This window comes from Bombina bombina, chromosome 2 (assembly GCF_027579735.1).
Source record: "Bombina bombina isolate aBomBom1 chromosome 2, aBomBom1.pri, whole genome shotgun sequence".
Taxonomy (NCBI): domain Eukaryota; kingdom Metazoa; phylum Chordata; class Amphibia; order Anura; family Bombinatoridae; genus Bombina; species Bombina bombina.
Genome location: NC_069500.1, coordinates 1283121067 through 1283133953, shown reverse-complemented (window position 1 = coordinate 1283133953; position 12887 = coordinate 1283121067). Strand labels below are relative to the sequence as shown.

Genomic DNA, 12887 nt, shown 5'->3' with positions numbered 1-12887 from the left:
GAGCACAAAGTTATCTTTATGGCCCACATGAACTAGCAATCTCTTGTTGTTAAAAGCATATAAAAAAGCATGTGATAAAGGGCTGTCTGTAGTAGCTTAGAAACAGGCAGAAATTTAGAGGTTTACATGTTATAAAGTATATTAATATAACAATGTTGGTTGTACAAAGCTGGGGAATGGGTAGTAAAGGCATTGTCTATATTTAAACAATAATAATTTATTTCATGTAATTGGCAAGAGTCCATGAGCTAGTGACGTATGGGATATACAATCCTACCAGGAGGGGCAAAGTTTCCCAAACCTCAAAATGCCTATAAATACACCCCTCACCACACCCACAATTCAGTTTTACAAACTTTGCCTCCTATGGAGGTGATGAAGTAAGTTGGTGCTAAGATTTCTACGTTGATATGCGCTTCTCAGAATTTTGAAGCCCGATTCCTCTCAGAGTACAGTGAATGTCAGAGGGATGTGAAGGGAGTATCACCTATTGAATGCAATGGTTTTCCTAACGGGAGATCTATTTCATAGGTTCTCTGTTATCGGTCGTAGAGATTCATCTGCTACCTCCCTTTTCAGATCGACGATATACTCTCATATTCCATTACCTCTACTGATGACCGTTTCAGTACTGGGTTGGCTATCTGCTATATGTGGATGGTTGTCTTTTGGTAAGAATGTTTTCATTACTTAAGACACTCTCAGCTATGGTTTGGCACTTTATGTATTTATATAAAGTTCTAAATATATGTATTGTACTTATATTTGCCATGATTCAGGTTTCAGTATATTTCCTTTTGCAGACTGTCAGTTTCATATCTGGGAAATGCATTTTTTACGAAAAATTTATTTCTTACCTGGGGTATAGTCTTTTTTCAATTGACTGTCATTTTAAATTTGCAGGCAGAATTAGGCTTGCGAGGGAGCAAAATGCCAAAGTATATTGCGTAATTTTTGGCGCAAGATTTTTTGGCGCGAACTTACGTTCAATGACACAAATTCGTAATTTCCGGCGTCTTAGTAGACGCCGAGTCCTTTCACAGGGTTGCGTCTTCAATGACATGAGTGTAATTTCCGGATGTTGTTAGCGCCAATTTTTTTTTCTGTTTGTGTTGTGCGTCATACTTGGCGCCAAATATTTTCATTATTTAAAACCCCATTCCTATATGCCTCTTGCCTTTTTTCTCTATCAGAGGGCTATGCTGTTTGCATTTTTTTTTCCCATTCCTGAAACTGCCACATAAGGAAATTGATCATTTTGCTTTATATGTTGTTTTTTCTCTTACATTTGCAAGATGTCTCAATCTGATCCTGTCTCAGAAATCACTGTTGGAACCCTGCTGCCTGATAACAGTTCTACCAAAGCTTAGTACATTTGTTGTAAACCTGTGGAGATTATATCTCCAGCTGTGGTTTGTAATAGTTGTCATGATAAACTTTTACATGCAGAGAATGTGTCCATCAGTAATAGTACATTGCCTGTTGCTGTTCCTTAAACATCTAATGATGTACAAGATATACCTGTGAATTTAAAATAATTTATTGCTGATTCTATTCAGAAGGTGTTGTCTGCCATCCCGCCTTCTAATAAAAGTAAAAGGTCTTTTAAAACTTCTCATAAAGTTAAGGAAATTTCAAATGATCAACAAAATACTGAATTATCCTCCACTAATGAGGATCTATCTGATTCAGAAGATCCTTCCTCAGATATTGAAACTGACAAATCTACTTATTTATTTAAAATGCAGTATAGTCGTTCTTTGTTAAAAGAAGTGTTGATTACATTGGATATTGAAGAAACTAGTCCTCTTGATATTAAAACTAGTAAACGTTTAAATTCTGTTTATAAACCTCCTGTAGTTATTCCAGAGGTGTTTCCAGTTCCTGATGCTATTTCTGATATGATTTCTAAGTAATGGAATAGGCCTGGTACTTCTTTTATTCCTTCTTCAAGGTTTAAAAAATTGTATCCTTTGCCAGCAGTTACATTGGAGTTTTGGGAGAAGATCCCCAAAGTGATGGGGCTATCTCTACTTTTGCTAAACGTACTACTATTCCTATGGAAGATAGTACTTATTTTTAAAGATCCTTTAGATGGGAAACTTGAATCTTATCTAAGGAAAGCCTATTTATATTCAGGTCATCTTCTCAGGCCTACAATTTCTTTGGCTGATGTTGCAGCTGCATCAATCTTTTTGGTTGGAAAATTTAGCGCAACAAGAATTGGATTCTGATTTGTCTAGCATTGTTCGCTTGCTTCAACATGCTAATCAATTTATTTGTGATGCCATTTTTGATATCATCAAAATTGATGTTAAATCTATGTCTTTATATTTTAGCTAGAAGAGCTTTGTGGCTTAAATCTTGGCATGCTGACATGACTTTTAAGTCTAGATTGCTATCTCTTTCTTTCCAAGGTAATAAGTTATTTGGTTCTCAGTTGGATTCAATTATTTCAACTGTCACTGGGGGGAGGGGAGTTTTTTTGCCTCAGGATAAAAGACCTAAGGGCAAATCTAAAGCTTCTAACCGTTTTCATTCCTTTTCGACAAAATAAGGAACAGAAACCTAATCCTTCCCCCCAAGGAATCTGTTTCCAATTGGAAACTTTCTTCAAATTGGAATAAATACAAGCCATTTAAGAAACCAAAGCCAGCCCTCATATCCACATGAAGGTGCGGCCCTCATTCCAGCTCAGCTGGTAGGGGGCAGATTAAGATTTTTCAAAAAAAGAAAATTCATTCAGACCAGTTCTGAATCTGAAAATTTTGAATTGTTATGTAAGAATACCAACTTTCAAAATGGTGACTAAGGACTATTCTGCCTTTTGTTCAGCAAGGGCATTATATGTCCACCATATACTTACAGGATGCATATCTTCATATTCCGGTTCATCCAGATCATTATCAGTTTCTGAGATTCTCTTTTCTAGACAAGTATTACCAATTTGTCGCTCTTCCTTTTGGCCTAGCGACAGCTCCAAGAATCTTTTCAAAGGTTCTCGGTGCCCTACTCTCTGTAATCAGAGACCAGGGTATTGCGGTGTTTCCTTATTTGGACGATATCTTGGTATTTAGTCTTTACATTCTGCAGAATCTCACACAAATCAACTAGTGTTGTTTCTTTGAAAACATGGTTGGAGGATCAATTTACCAAGCAGACAAGAGATGTTTAAAATTGGTTGCAGCCTGTCAGAACCTTCAGTCTCAGTCATTCCCTTCAGTAGCTATGTGCATGGAAGTTTAAGGTCTCATGACTGCAGCATCGAACGCGATCCCCTTTGCTCGTTTTCATATGAGACCTCTCCAGCTTTGTATGCTGAACCAATGGTGCAGGGATTATACAAGAATATCACAATTAATATCCTTAAATCCCAATGTTCGACTATCTCTGACTTGGTGGTTAGATCACCATTGTATAGTTCTAGGGGCCTCTTTTGATGCAAGTCTTTCAGGTTGGGGAGCTGTTTTGGGGATCTCTGACAGCACAAGGGGTTTGGAAATCTCAAGAGGCAAGATTACCAGTCAAGATTTTCAGGGCTCTTCATATTTGGCCTCTGTTTAAGAGAGAACCGTGCATTTGTTTTCAGACAGACAAGATCACAACTGTGGCATATGTCAATCATCAGGGTGGAACTCACAGTCTCCAAGTTATGAAAGAAGTATCCCGGATACTTGCTTGAGCGGAATCCTGCTCCTGTCTAATTTATGCGGTTCATATCCCAGGTATTGACAATTGGGAAGCGGATTATCTCAGCCGTCAGACTTTACATCCGGGGAGTGGTCCCTCCATCCAGATGTGTTTTCTCAGGTTGTTCAGATGTGGGGTCTTCCAGAAATAGATCTGATGGCTTCTCATCTAAACAAGAAACTTCCCAGGTACCTGTCCAGGTCCAGGGATCCTCAGGCGGAAGCAGTGGATGCGTTGACACTTCTTTGGTGTTATCAACCTGCTTATATTTTCCCGCCTTTAGTTCTTCTTCCAAGAGTGATCTCCAAAATCATCATGGAGCAATCATTTGTGCTGCTGGTGGCTCCAGCATGGCCTCAGGTTTTGGTATGCGGATCTTGTTCGGAAGTCCAGTTGCCAACCTTGGCCACTTCCATTAAGGCCGGACCTTCTGTCTCAAGGTCCGTTTTTCCATCAGGATCTCAAATCATTAAATTTGAAGGTATGGAAATTGAATGCTTAGTGCCTAGTAATACTATGGTCAAGCTCGTAAATCTGTTTCTAGAAAGATTTATTATCGAGTTTGGAAGACTTACATTTCATGGTGTTCATCTCATAAATTATCTTGGCTTTCTTTTAGAATTCCTAGAATTTTACAGTTTATTCAGGATGGTTTGGATAAGGGTTTATCTGCAAGCTGCTTGAAGGGACAAATATCTGTTGTATTTCACAGAAAGATTGCTGAGCTTCCTGATATTCACTGTTTTGTTCAGGCTTTAGTTCGTATCAAGCCTGTCATTAAATCAATCTCTCCTCTTTGGAGTCTTAATTTGGTTTTGAAGGCTTTACAAGCTCCTCCATTTGAGCCTATGCATTCTTTGGACATTAAATACTTTCTTGGAAAGTGTTGTTTCTTTTGGCCATCTCTTCTGCTAGAAGAGTTTCTGAATTATCTGCTCTCTTGTGTTTCTCCTTTTCTGATTTTTCATCAGGATAAGGCAGTTTTGCGGACTTCATTTAAATTCTTACCTAAGGTTGTGAATTCTAACAACATTAATAGAGAAATTGTTCTCCCTTCCTTGTGTCCTAATTCTAAGAATTCTTTGGATAGATCCTTACATTCTTTGGATATGGTGAGAGCTCTGAATTATTATGTTAAAGTTACTTAAGATTTCAGGAAGACTATTTGTTATCTTTTCTGGTTCTAGTAAAGGTTAGAAGGCTTCTGCCGTTTCCTTGGCATTGTGGTTAAAGCTTTTGATTCTTTTCTTTTGATTCTTCAAGCTTATTTGGAGTCAGGTCAAGTCCCGCCTCATAGAATTACAGCTCATTCTACTAGATCAGTCTCCACTTTGTGGGCTTTTAGGAATGAAGCTTCAGTTGATCAGATTTGCAAAGCAGCAACTTGGTCTTCTTTGCATACATTTACTAAATTCTTCGGAAGTAGTTTTTGGTAGAAATGTTCTTCAGGCAGCTGTTTCAGTTTGATTCTTCTGCTTATGTTTTAAGTTTTTTCCTTTCATTTATGAGAATAAACTTATATTTCTCCTGTTAAGTGTGGTCAGTCCACGGGTCATCATTACTTCTGGGATATTAACTCCTCCCCAACAGGAAGTGCAAGAGGATTCACCCAGCAGAGCTGCTACACAGCTCCTCCCCTCTACGTCACCCCCAGTCATTCTCTTGCACCCAACGAATAGATAGGATGTGTGAGAGGACTGTGGTGATTATACTTAGTTTTATACCTTCAATCAAAAGTTTGTTATTTTATAATAGCACCTGAGTGTGTTTATTCCTTCTCTGGTAGAATTTGAAGAAGAATCTACCTGAGTTTTTTCTATGATTTTAGCCGGCGTAGTTAAGATCATATTGCTGTTTCTCGGCCATCTGAGGAGAGGTAAACTTCAGATCAGGGGACAGCGGGCAGATTAATCTGCAAGAGGTATGTAGCAGCTTATTATTTTCTGACAATGGAATTGATGAGAAAATTCTGCCATACCGATATAATGTAAACTCAGCCTTAAATGCAGTAGCAGCAACTGGTATCAGGCTGTCATGTATGTATATTTTACACTTCAGTATTCTGGGGAATGGCACTTCACTGGAATTATACTGTATGCATAAGTCTTTAGCCTAATTTGCAGGGACTAGCAACAGGCTTTTTAATAACACTTAATTTATTTATGTTAAACGTTTTTTGCTGGCATGTAAAATCGTTTAATTTTCTGAGGTACTGGGTGAAAAAATGTTTTGGGCACTATTTTTTCCACTTGGCAGTCGTTTTTATTTAATTTATGACAGTTTACTGATCTCTCTCACTGTTGTGTATGAGGGGGAGGGGCCTTTTTTGGCACTTTTGCTACGCATCAAAAATTCAGTCAGAAGTTTATTGTCTTCCCTGCATGATCCGGTTCATCTCTACAGAACTCAGGGGTCTTCAAAACTTGTTTTGAGGGAGGTAATCACTCACAGCAGAGCTGTGAGATTGTAGTTGACTGTGATAAAAAACGTTTATTTCTGTATTTTTTTTCTGCTATCAGGGTTAATTATCCTTTGCTAATGGGAGCAATCCTTTGCTAAAAGTGTGTTTTTTTACAAAGATTTGATGCTATAACTTTTCAGTTTATCAATTTTCAACTGTCATAACTTTTTCTGTGCTTCTTGTAGGCACAGTACGTTTGCATATTATAGTAAATTACTTGAAAAGTATTTCCAAGTTGCTAGTTTATTTGCTAGTGTGTTAAACATGTCTGATTCAGAAGATATCTGTGCTATATGTGCTAAAGCCAAAGTGGAGCCCAATAGAAATTTATGTACTAACTGCATTGATGCTACTTTAAATAAAAATCAATCTGTACAAATTGAACATGTTTCACCAAACAACGAGGGGAGAGTTATGCCGACTAACTCGCCTCACGTGTCAGTACCTGCATCTCCCGCTCGGGAGGTGCGTGATATTGTAGCGCCGAGTACATCTGGGCGGCCATTACAAATCACATTACAGGATATGGCTACTGTTATGACTGAAGTTTTGGCTAAATTACCAGAACTAAGAGGTAAGCGTGATCACTCTGGGGTGAGAACAGAGTGCGCTGATAATATTAGGGCCATGTCAGATACTGCGTCACAATTTGCAGACCATGAGGACGGAGAGCTTCATTCTGCGGGTGACGGTTCTGATCCAAACAGACTGGATTCAGATATTTCAAATTTTAAATTTAAGCTGGAAAACCTCCGTGTATTACTAGGGGAGGTGTTAGCGGCTCTGAATGATTGTAACACAGTTGCAATACCAGAGAAATTGTGTAGGTTGGATAAATATTTTGCAGTACCGTCGAGTACTGACGTTTTTCCTATACCTAAGAGACTTACTGAAATTGTTACTAAGGAGTGGGATAGACCCCCTCCAATATTTAGAAAGATGTTTCCAATAGACGCCACCACACGGGACTTATGGCAAACGGTCCCTAAGGTGGAGGGAGCAGTTTCTACTTTAGCTAAGCGTACCACTATCCCGGTGGAGGATAGCTGTGCCTTTTCAGATCCAATGGATAAAAAGTTAGAGGGTTACCTTAAGAAAATGTTTGTTCAACAAGGTTTTATATTGCAACCTCTTGCATGCATTGCGCCTGTCACGGCTGCAGCAGCATTTTGGTTTGAGTCTCTGGAAGAGACACTTGAATCAGCTCCATTAGATGAGATTACACACAAGCTTAAAGCCCTTAAGTTAGCTAACTCATTTATTTCGGATGCCGTAGTACATTTAACTAAACTTACGGCTAAGAATTCCGGATTCGCCATTCAGGCGCGCAGAGCACTGTGGCTAAAATCCTGGTCAGCTGATGTTACTTCTAAATCTAAATTACTTAATATTCCTTTCAAAGGGCAGACTTTATTCGGGCCCGGGTTGAAAGAAATTATCGCTGACATTACAGGGGGTAAAGGCCATGCCCTGCCTCAAGACAGAGCCAAACGTAAGGCTAGACAGTCTAATTTTCGTTCCTTTCGTAATTTCAAAGCAGGAGCAGCATCAACTTCCTCTGCACCAAAACAGGAAGGAGCTGTTGCTCGCTACAGACAATGTTGGAGACCTAACCAGTCCTGGAACAAGAGCAAGCAGGCCAGGAAACCTGCTGCTGCCCCTAAGACAGCATGAATTGAGGGCCCCCGATCCGGATCTAGTGGGGGGCAGACTTTCTCTCTTCGCCCAGGATTGGGCAAGAGATGTCCAGGATCCCTGGGCGTTAGAGATCATATCTCAGGGATACCTTCTGGACTTCAAATCCTCTCCCCCAAGAGGGAGATTTCATCTGTCAAGGTTGTCAACAAACCAAATAAAGAAAGAGGCGTTTCTACGCTGCGTACAAGATCTTTTATTAATGGGAGTGATCCATCCGGTTCCGCAGTCGGAACAAGGACAAGGGTTTTACTCAAATCTGTTTGTGGTTCCCAAAAAAGAGGGAACTTTCAGGCCAATCTTGGATTTAAAGATCCTAAACAAATTCCTAAGAGTTCCATCGTTCAAAATGGAAACTATTCGGACAATTTTACCCATGATCCAAAAGGGTCAGTACATGACCACAGTGGATTTAAAGGATGCTTACCTTCACATACCGATTCACAAAGATCATTACCGGTATCTAAGGTTTGCCTTTCTAGACAGGCATTACCAGTTTGTAGCTCTTCCATTCGGATTGGCTACGGCTCCAAGAATCTTCACAAAGGTTCTGGGTGCTCTTCTGGCGGTACTAAGACCGCGAGGAATTTCGGTAGCTCCGTACCTAGACGACATTCTGATACAAGCTTCAAGCTTTCAAACTGCCAAGTCTCATACAGAGTTAGTACTGGCATTTCTAAGGTCGCATGGATGGAAGGTGAACGAAAAGAAGAGTTCTCTCTTTCCACTCACAAGAGTTCCCTTCTTGGGGACTCTGATAGATTCTGTAGAAATGAAGATTTACCTGACAGAAGACAGGTTAACAAAATTTCAAAATGCATGCCGTGTCCTTCATTCCATTCAACACCCGTCAGTAGCTCAATGCATGGAGGTGATCGGCTTAATGGTAGCGGCAATGGACATAGTACCCTTTGCACGCCTACATCTCAGACCGCTGCAATTGTGCATGCTAAGTCAGTGGAATGGGGATTACTCAGACTTGTCCCCTACTCTGAATCTGGATCAAGAGACCAGAAATTCTCTTCTATGGTGGCTTTCTCGGCCACATCTGTCCAGGGGGATGCCATTCAGCAGGCCGGACTGGACAATTGTAACAACAGACGCCAGCCTACTAGGTTGGGGCGCTGTCTGGAATTCTCTGAAGACTCAGGGACTATGGAATCAGGAGGAGAGTCTCCTACCAATAAACATTCTGGAATTGAGAGCAGTTCTCAATGCCCTTCTGGCTTGGCCCCAGTTAACAACTCGGGGGTTCATCAGGTTTCAGTCGGACAACATCACGACTGTAGCCTACATCAACCATCAGGGAGGGACAAGAAGCTCCCTAGTAATGATGGAAGTATCAAAGATAATTCGCTGGGCAGAGTCTCACTCTTGCCACCTGTCAGCAATCCACATCCCGGGAGTGGAGAATTGGGAGGCGGATTTCTTAAGTCGTCAGACTTTTCATCCGGGGGAGTGGGAACTTCATCCGGAGGTCTTTGCCCAAATACTTCGACGTTGGGGCAAACCAGAGATAGATCTCATGGCGTCTCGACAGAATGCCAAGCTTCCTCGTTACGGGTCCAGATCCAGGGATCCGGGAGCGGTTCTGATAGATGCTTTGACAGCACCTTGGACCTTCGGGATGGCTTATGTGTTTCCACCCTTCCCGATGCTTCCTCGATTGATTGCCAGAATCAAACAGGAGAGAGCATCAGTGATTCTAATAGCGCCTGCATGGCCACGCAGGACTTGGTATGCAGATCTAGTGGACATGTCATCCTGTCCACCTTGGTCTCTACCTCTGAAACAGGACCTTCTGATCCAGGGTCCCTTCAAACATCAAATTCTAATTTCTCTGAAGCTGACTGCTTGGAAATTGAACGCTTGATTTTATCAAAACGTGGTTTTTCTGAGTCAGTTATTGATACCTTAATACAGGCTAGGAAGCCTGTTACCAGAAAGATTTATCATAAGATATGGCGCAAATACTTATATTGGTGCGAATCCAAGAGTTACTCATGGAGTAAGGTTAGGATTCCGAGGATATTGTCTTTTCTACAAGAAGGTTTAGAAAAGGGTTTATCCACTAGTTCTTTAAAGGGACAGATTTCAGCTCTGTCCATTCTTTTACACAAACGTCTGTCAGAAGTTCCGGACGTTCAAGCTTTTTGTCAGGCTTTAGCTAGGATCAAGCCTGTGTTTAAAACTGTTGCTCCACCTTGGAGTTTGAACTTAGTTCTTAATGTTTTACAGGGTGTTCCGTTTGAACCCCTTCATTCCATTGATATCAAGCTGTTATCTTGGAAAGTTCTATTTTTAATGGCGATTTCCTCGGCTCGAAGAGTCTCTGAGTTATCCACCTTACATTGTGATTCTCCTTATCTGATTTTTCATTCAGACAAGGTAGTTCTGCGTACTAAACCTGGGTTCCTACCTAAGGTGGTCACTAACAGGAATATCAATCAAGAGATTGTGGTTCCATCTTTGTGTCCTAATCCTTCTTCGAAGAAGGAACGTCTGCTACACAATCTAGATGTAGTCCGTGCCCTGAAATTTTATCTACAGGCAACTAAGGATTTTCGACAAACATCTTCCCTGTTTGTCGTTTATTCTGGTCAGAGGAGAGGTCAAAAAGCTTCGGCTACCTCTCTCTCTTTTTGGCTTCATAGCATAATTCGGTTAGCCTATGAGACTGCTGGACAGCAGCCTCCTGAAAGAATTACAGCACATTCTACTAGAGCTGTGGCTTCCACTTGGGCCTTTAAGAATGAGGCTTCTGTTGAACAGATTTGCAAGGCTGCAACTTGGTCTTCTCTTCATACTTTTTCCAAATTTTACAAATTTGACACTTTTGCTTCTGCGGAGGCTGTTTTTGGGAGAAAGGTTCTTCAGGCAGTGGTTCCTTCCGTATAAAGAGCCTGCCTGTCCCTCCCGTCATCTGTGTACTTTAGCTTTGGTATTGGTATCCCAGAAGTAATGATGACCCGTGGACTGACCACACTTAACAGGAGAAAACAAAATGTATGCTTACCTGATAAATTCCTTTCTCCTGTAGTGTGGTCAGTCCACGGCCCGCCCTGTTTTTTTTGGCAGGTAAAAAAAATTTTGAATTATACTCCAGTCACCACTACACCCTTTGGCTTCTCCTTTCTCGTTGGTCCTTGGTCGAATGACTGGAGGTGACGTAGAGGGGAGGAGCTGTGTAGCAGCTCTGCTGGGTGAATCCTCTTGCACTTCCTGTTGGGGAGGAGTTAATATCCCAGAAGTAATGATGACCCGTGGACTGACCACACTACAGGAGAAAGGAATTTATCAGGTAAGCATAAATTTTGTTTTTGGGTTGTGGATTAATTTTCTTCAACGAAAAATGGTTGTTTTTATTTTATCCCTCTCTCTCTAGTGACTCTTGCGTGGAGTTCCACATCTTGGGTATTGCTATCCCATACGTCACTAGCTCATGGACTCTTGCCAATTACATGAAAGAAAACATAATTTATGTAAGAACTTACCTGATAAATTCATTTCTTTCATATTGGCAAGAGTCCATGAGGCCCACCATTTTTATGGTGGTTATGATTTTTTTGTATAAAGCACAATTATTTCCAAATTCCTTTGATGCTTTTTACTCCTTTCTTTATCACCCCACTTCTTCGCTATTTGTTAAACTGAATTGTGGGTGTGGTGAGGGGTGTATTTATAGGCATTTTGAGGTTTGGGAAACTTTGCCCCTCCTGGTAGGATTGTATATCCCATACGTCACTAGCTCATGGACTCTTGCCAATATGAAAGAAATTAATTTATCAGGTAAGTTCTTACATAAATGATGTTTTTGGTGCTGACTGTCCCTTTTACTCTGAAAAGGTTTTGGTACATTCAAAGTTTAAAAACTGACAGTTTGTTTCTCTATCTTTTTAAAGGAATGTCTTGGAATCATTAAATCAAAAATTCCAACCTACTGTTCACTGTCTAGATGAACATAAAAGGAAACATTGGACCTACTGACATAGTTGTGACATGTCTATAACAGCAAGACACATGATTACAGCTTTAGAATAATCGTGAAAAAAAACTTTTTAATTATTTTTGTTTTCTCCTCTGCCTCATTTTGCTTGTACTTTATTTTTATACAAAATGAATCCCAAAAGAATTTAAGAGCTGTATATTACTCAGACATGTTTACAGTAGGCTACATGAGTGTAATCTATATATTGCTTGCAATCTATGCTGTAATAAATAATGAAATCATATTAACTGCAACATGTCTTATAATAAACATATTAAATTAAAAAAGTTCATAATGGTTTTACTATGGGGAGTTGTTGGGTAGGGGGTTTGTATGGGCGTCTCCTTGTCAAGTCGCAGTACTTGTCAGTATGTCAGCCTGCACCTAGTCTGATTCCTCTCTTCTATGTAGACATGTATTGCTGCTGGGGAAAAAGTGATTGCTTTTTATGTGAGTACAATGTATGTAAAGAGGCATTTGTGTCTGTGCATTAAATCAAAATAGATATCACTGTTGAATAATACTTTAGTCTGAAGGTCTGTTTACTGTGATTTTTATGGATGATAAACGATAAAATCAACTAAAGGGACAATTTAAGTAAACATTAAACTTTCATGATTCAAATAGAGCATACAATTTTAAACATCTTTGGAGTTTACTTCTGTTACCTAATTTGACTTGTTTTCTTGGTATTCTTTGTTAAAAAGCATGCCTAGGGAGGCTCAGGAGCAGCAATGCACTACTGGGAGCTAGCTGCTGATTGGCGGCTGCACAAATATACTTCTGTCATTGTCTCACCTGATGTGTTCAGTTAGCATTGCTGCTTCTTCAACAAAGTATACTAATAAACTCTTAAACTGATGCTTTCATCCTGTTCTTCTTAAATAAAGAGGCCCTGGTGTTATTACAGCTATCCACGCATGTATATTTTTTCTTTGACCAATGAATGGCTTTGTCCATTTTATTCAGTTTTCTTAAAGATCTGAAATTTGTCTAAATCAGCAATTTCCTGTTTTTTGTAAGATCTTAAACGGACATTGTACACTAGATTTT

The 12887-nt window shown here is 40.0% G+C and overlaps 1 protein-coding gene across 2 annotated transcripts in view; it reads left to right on the top strand.

The window, feature by feature from the left end:
* Nucleotides 1-12088, top strand: part of PACRGL (parkin coregulated like) — a 122647-nt gene extending 110559 nt beyond the window's left edge. For both annotated transcript variants that reach the window (XM_053704098.1, XM_053704099.1), the window contains one exon: nt 11749-12088. In XM_053704098.1, coding sequence (XP_053560073.1) covers nt 11749-11805 — 57 coding nt within the window. In that variant the 3' untranslated portion in view covers nt 11806-12088. The remainder of the gene's footprint in view (nt 1-11748) is intronic.
* Nucleotides 12089-12887: the final 799 nt, after the last annotated feature.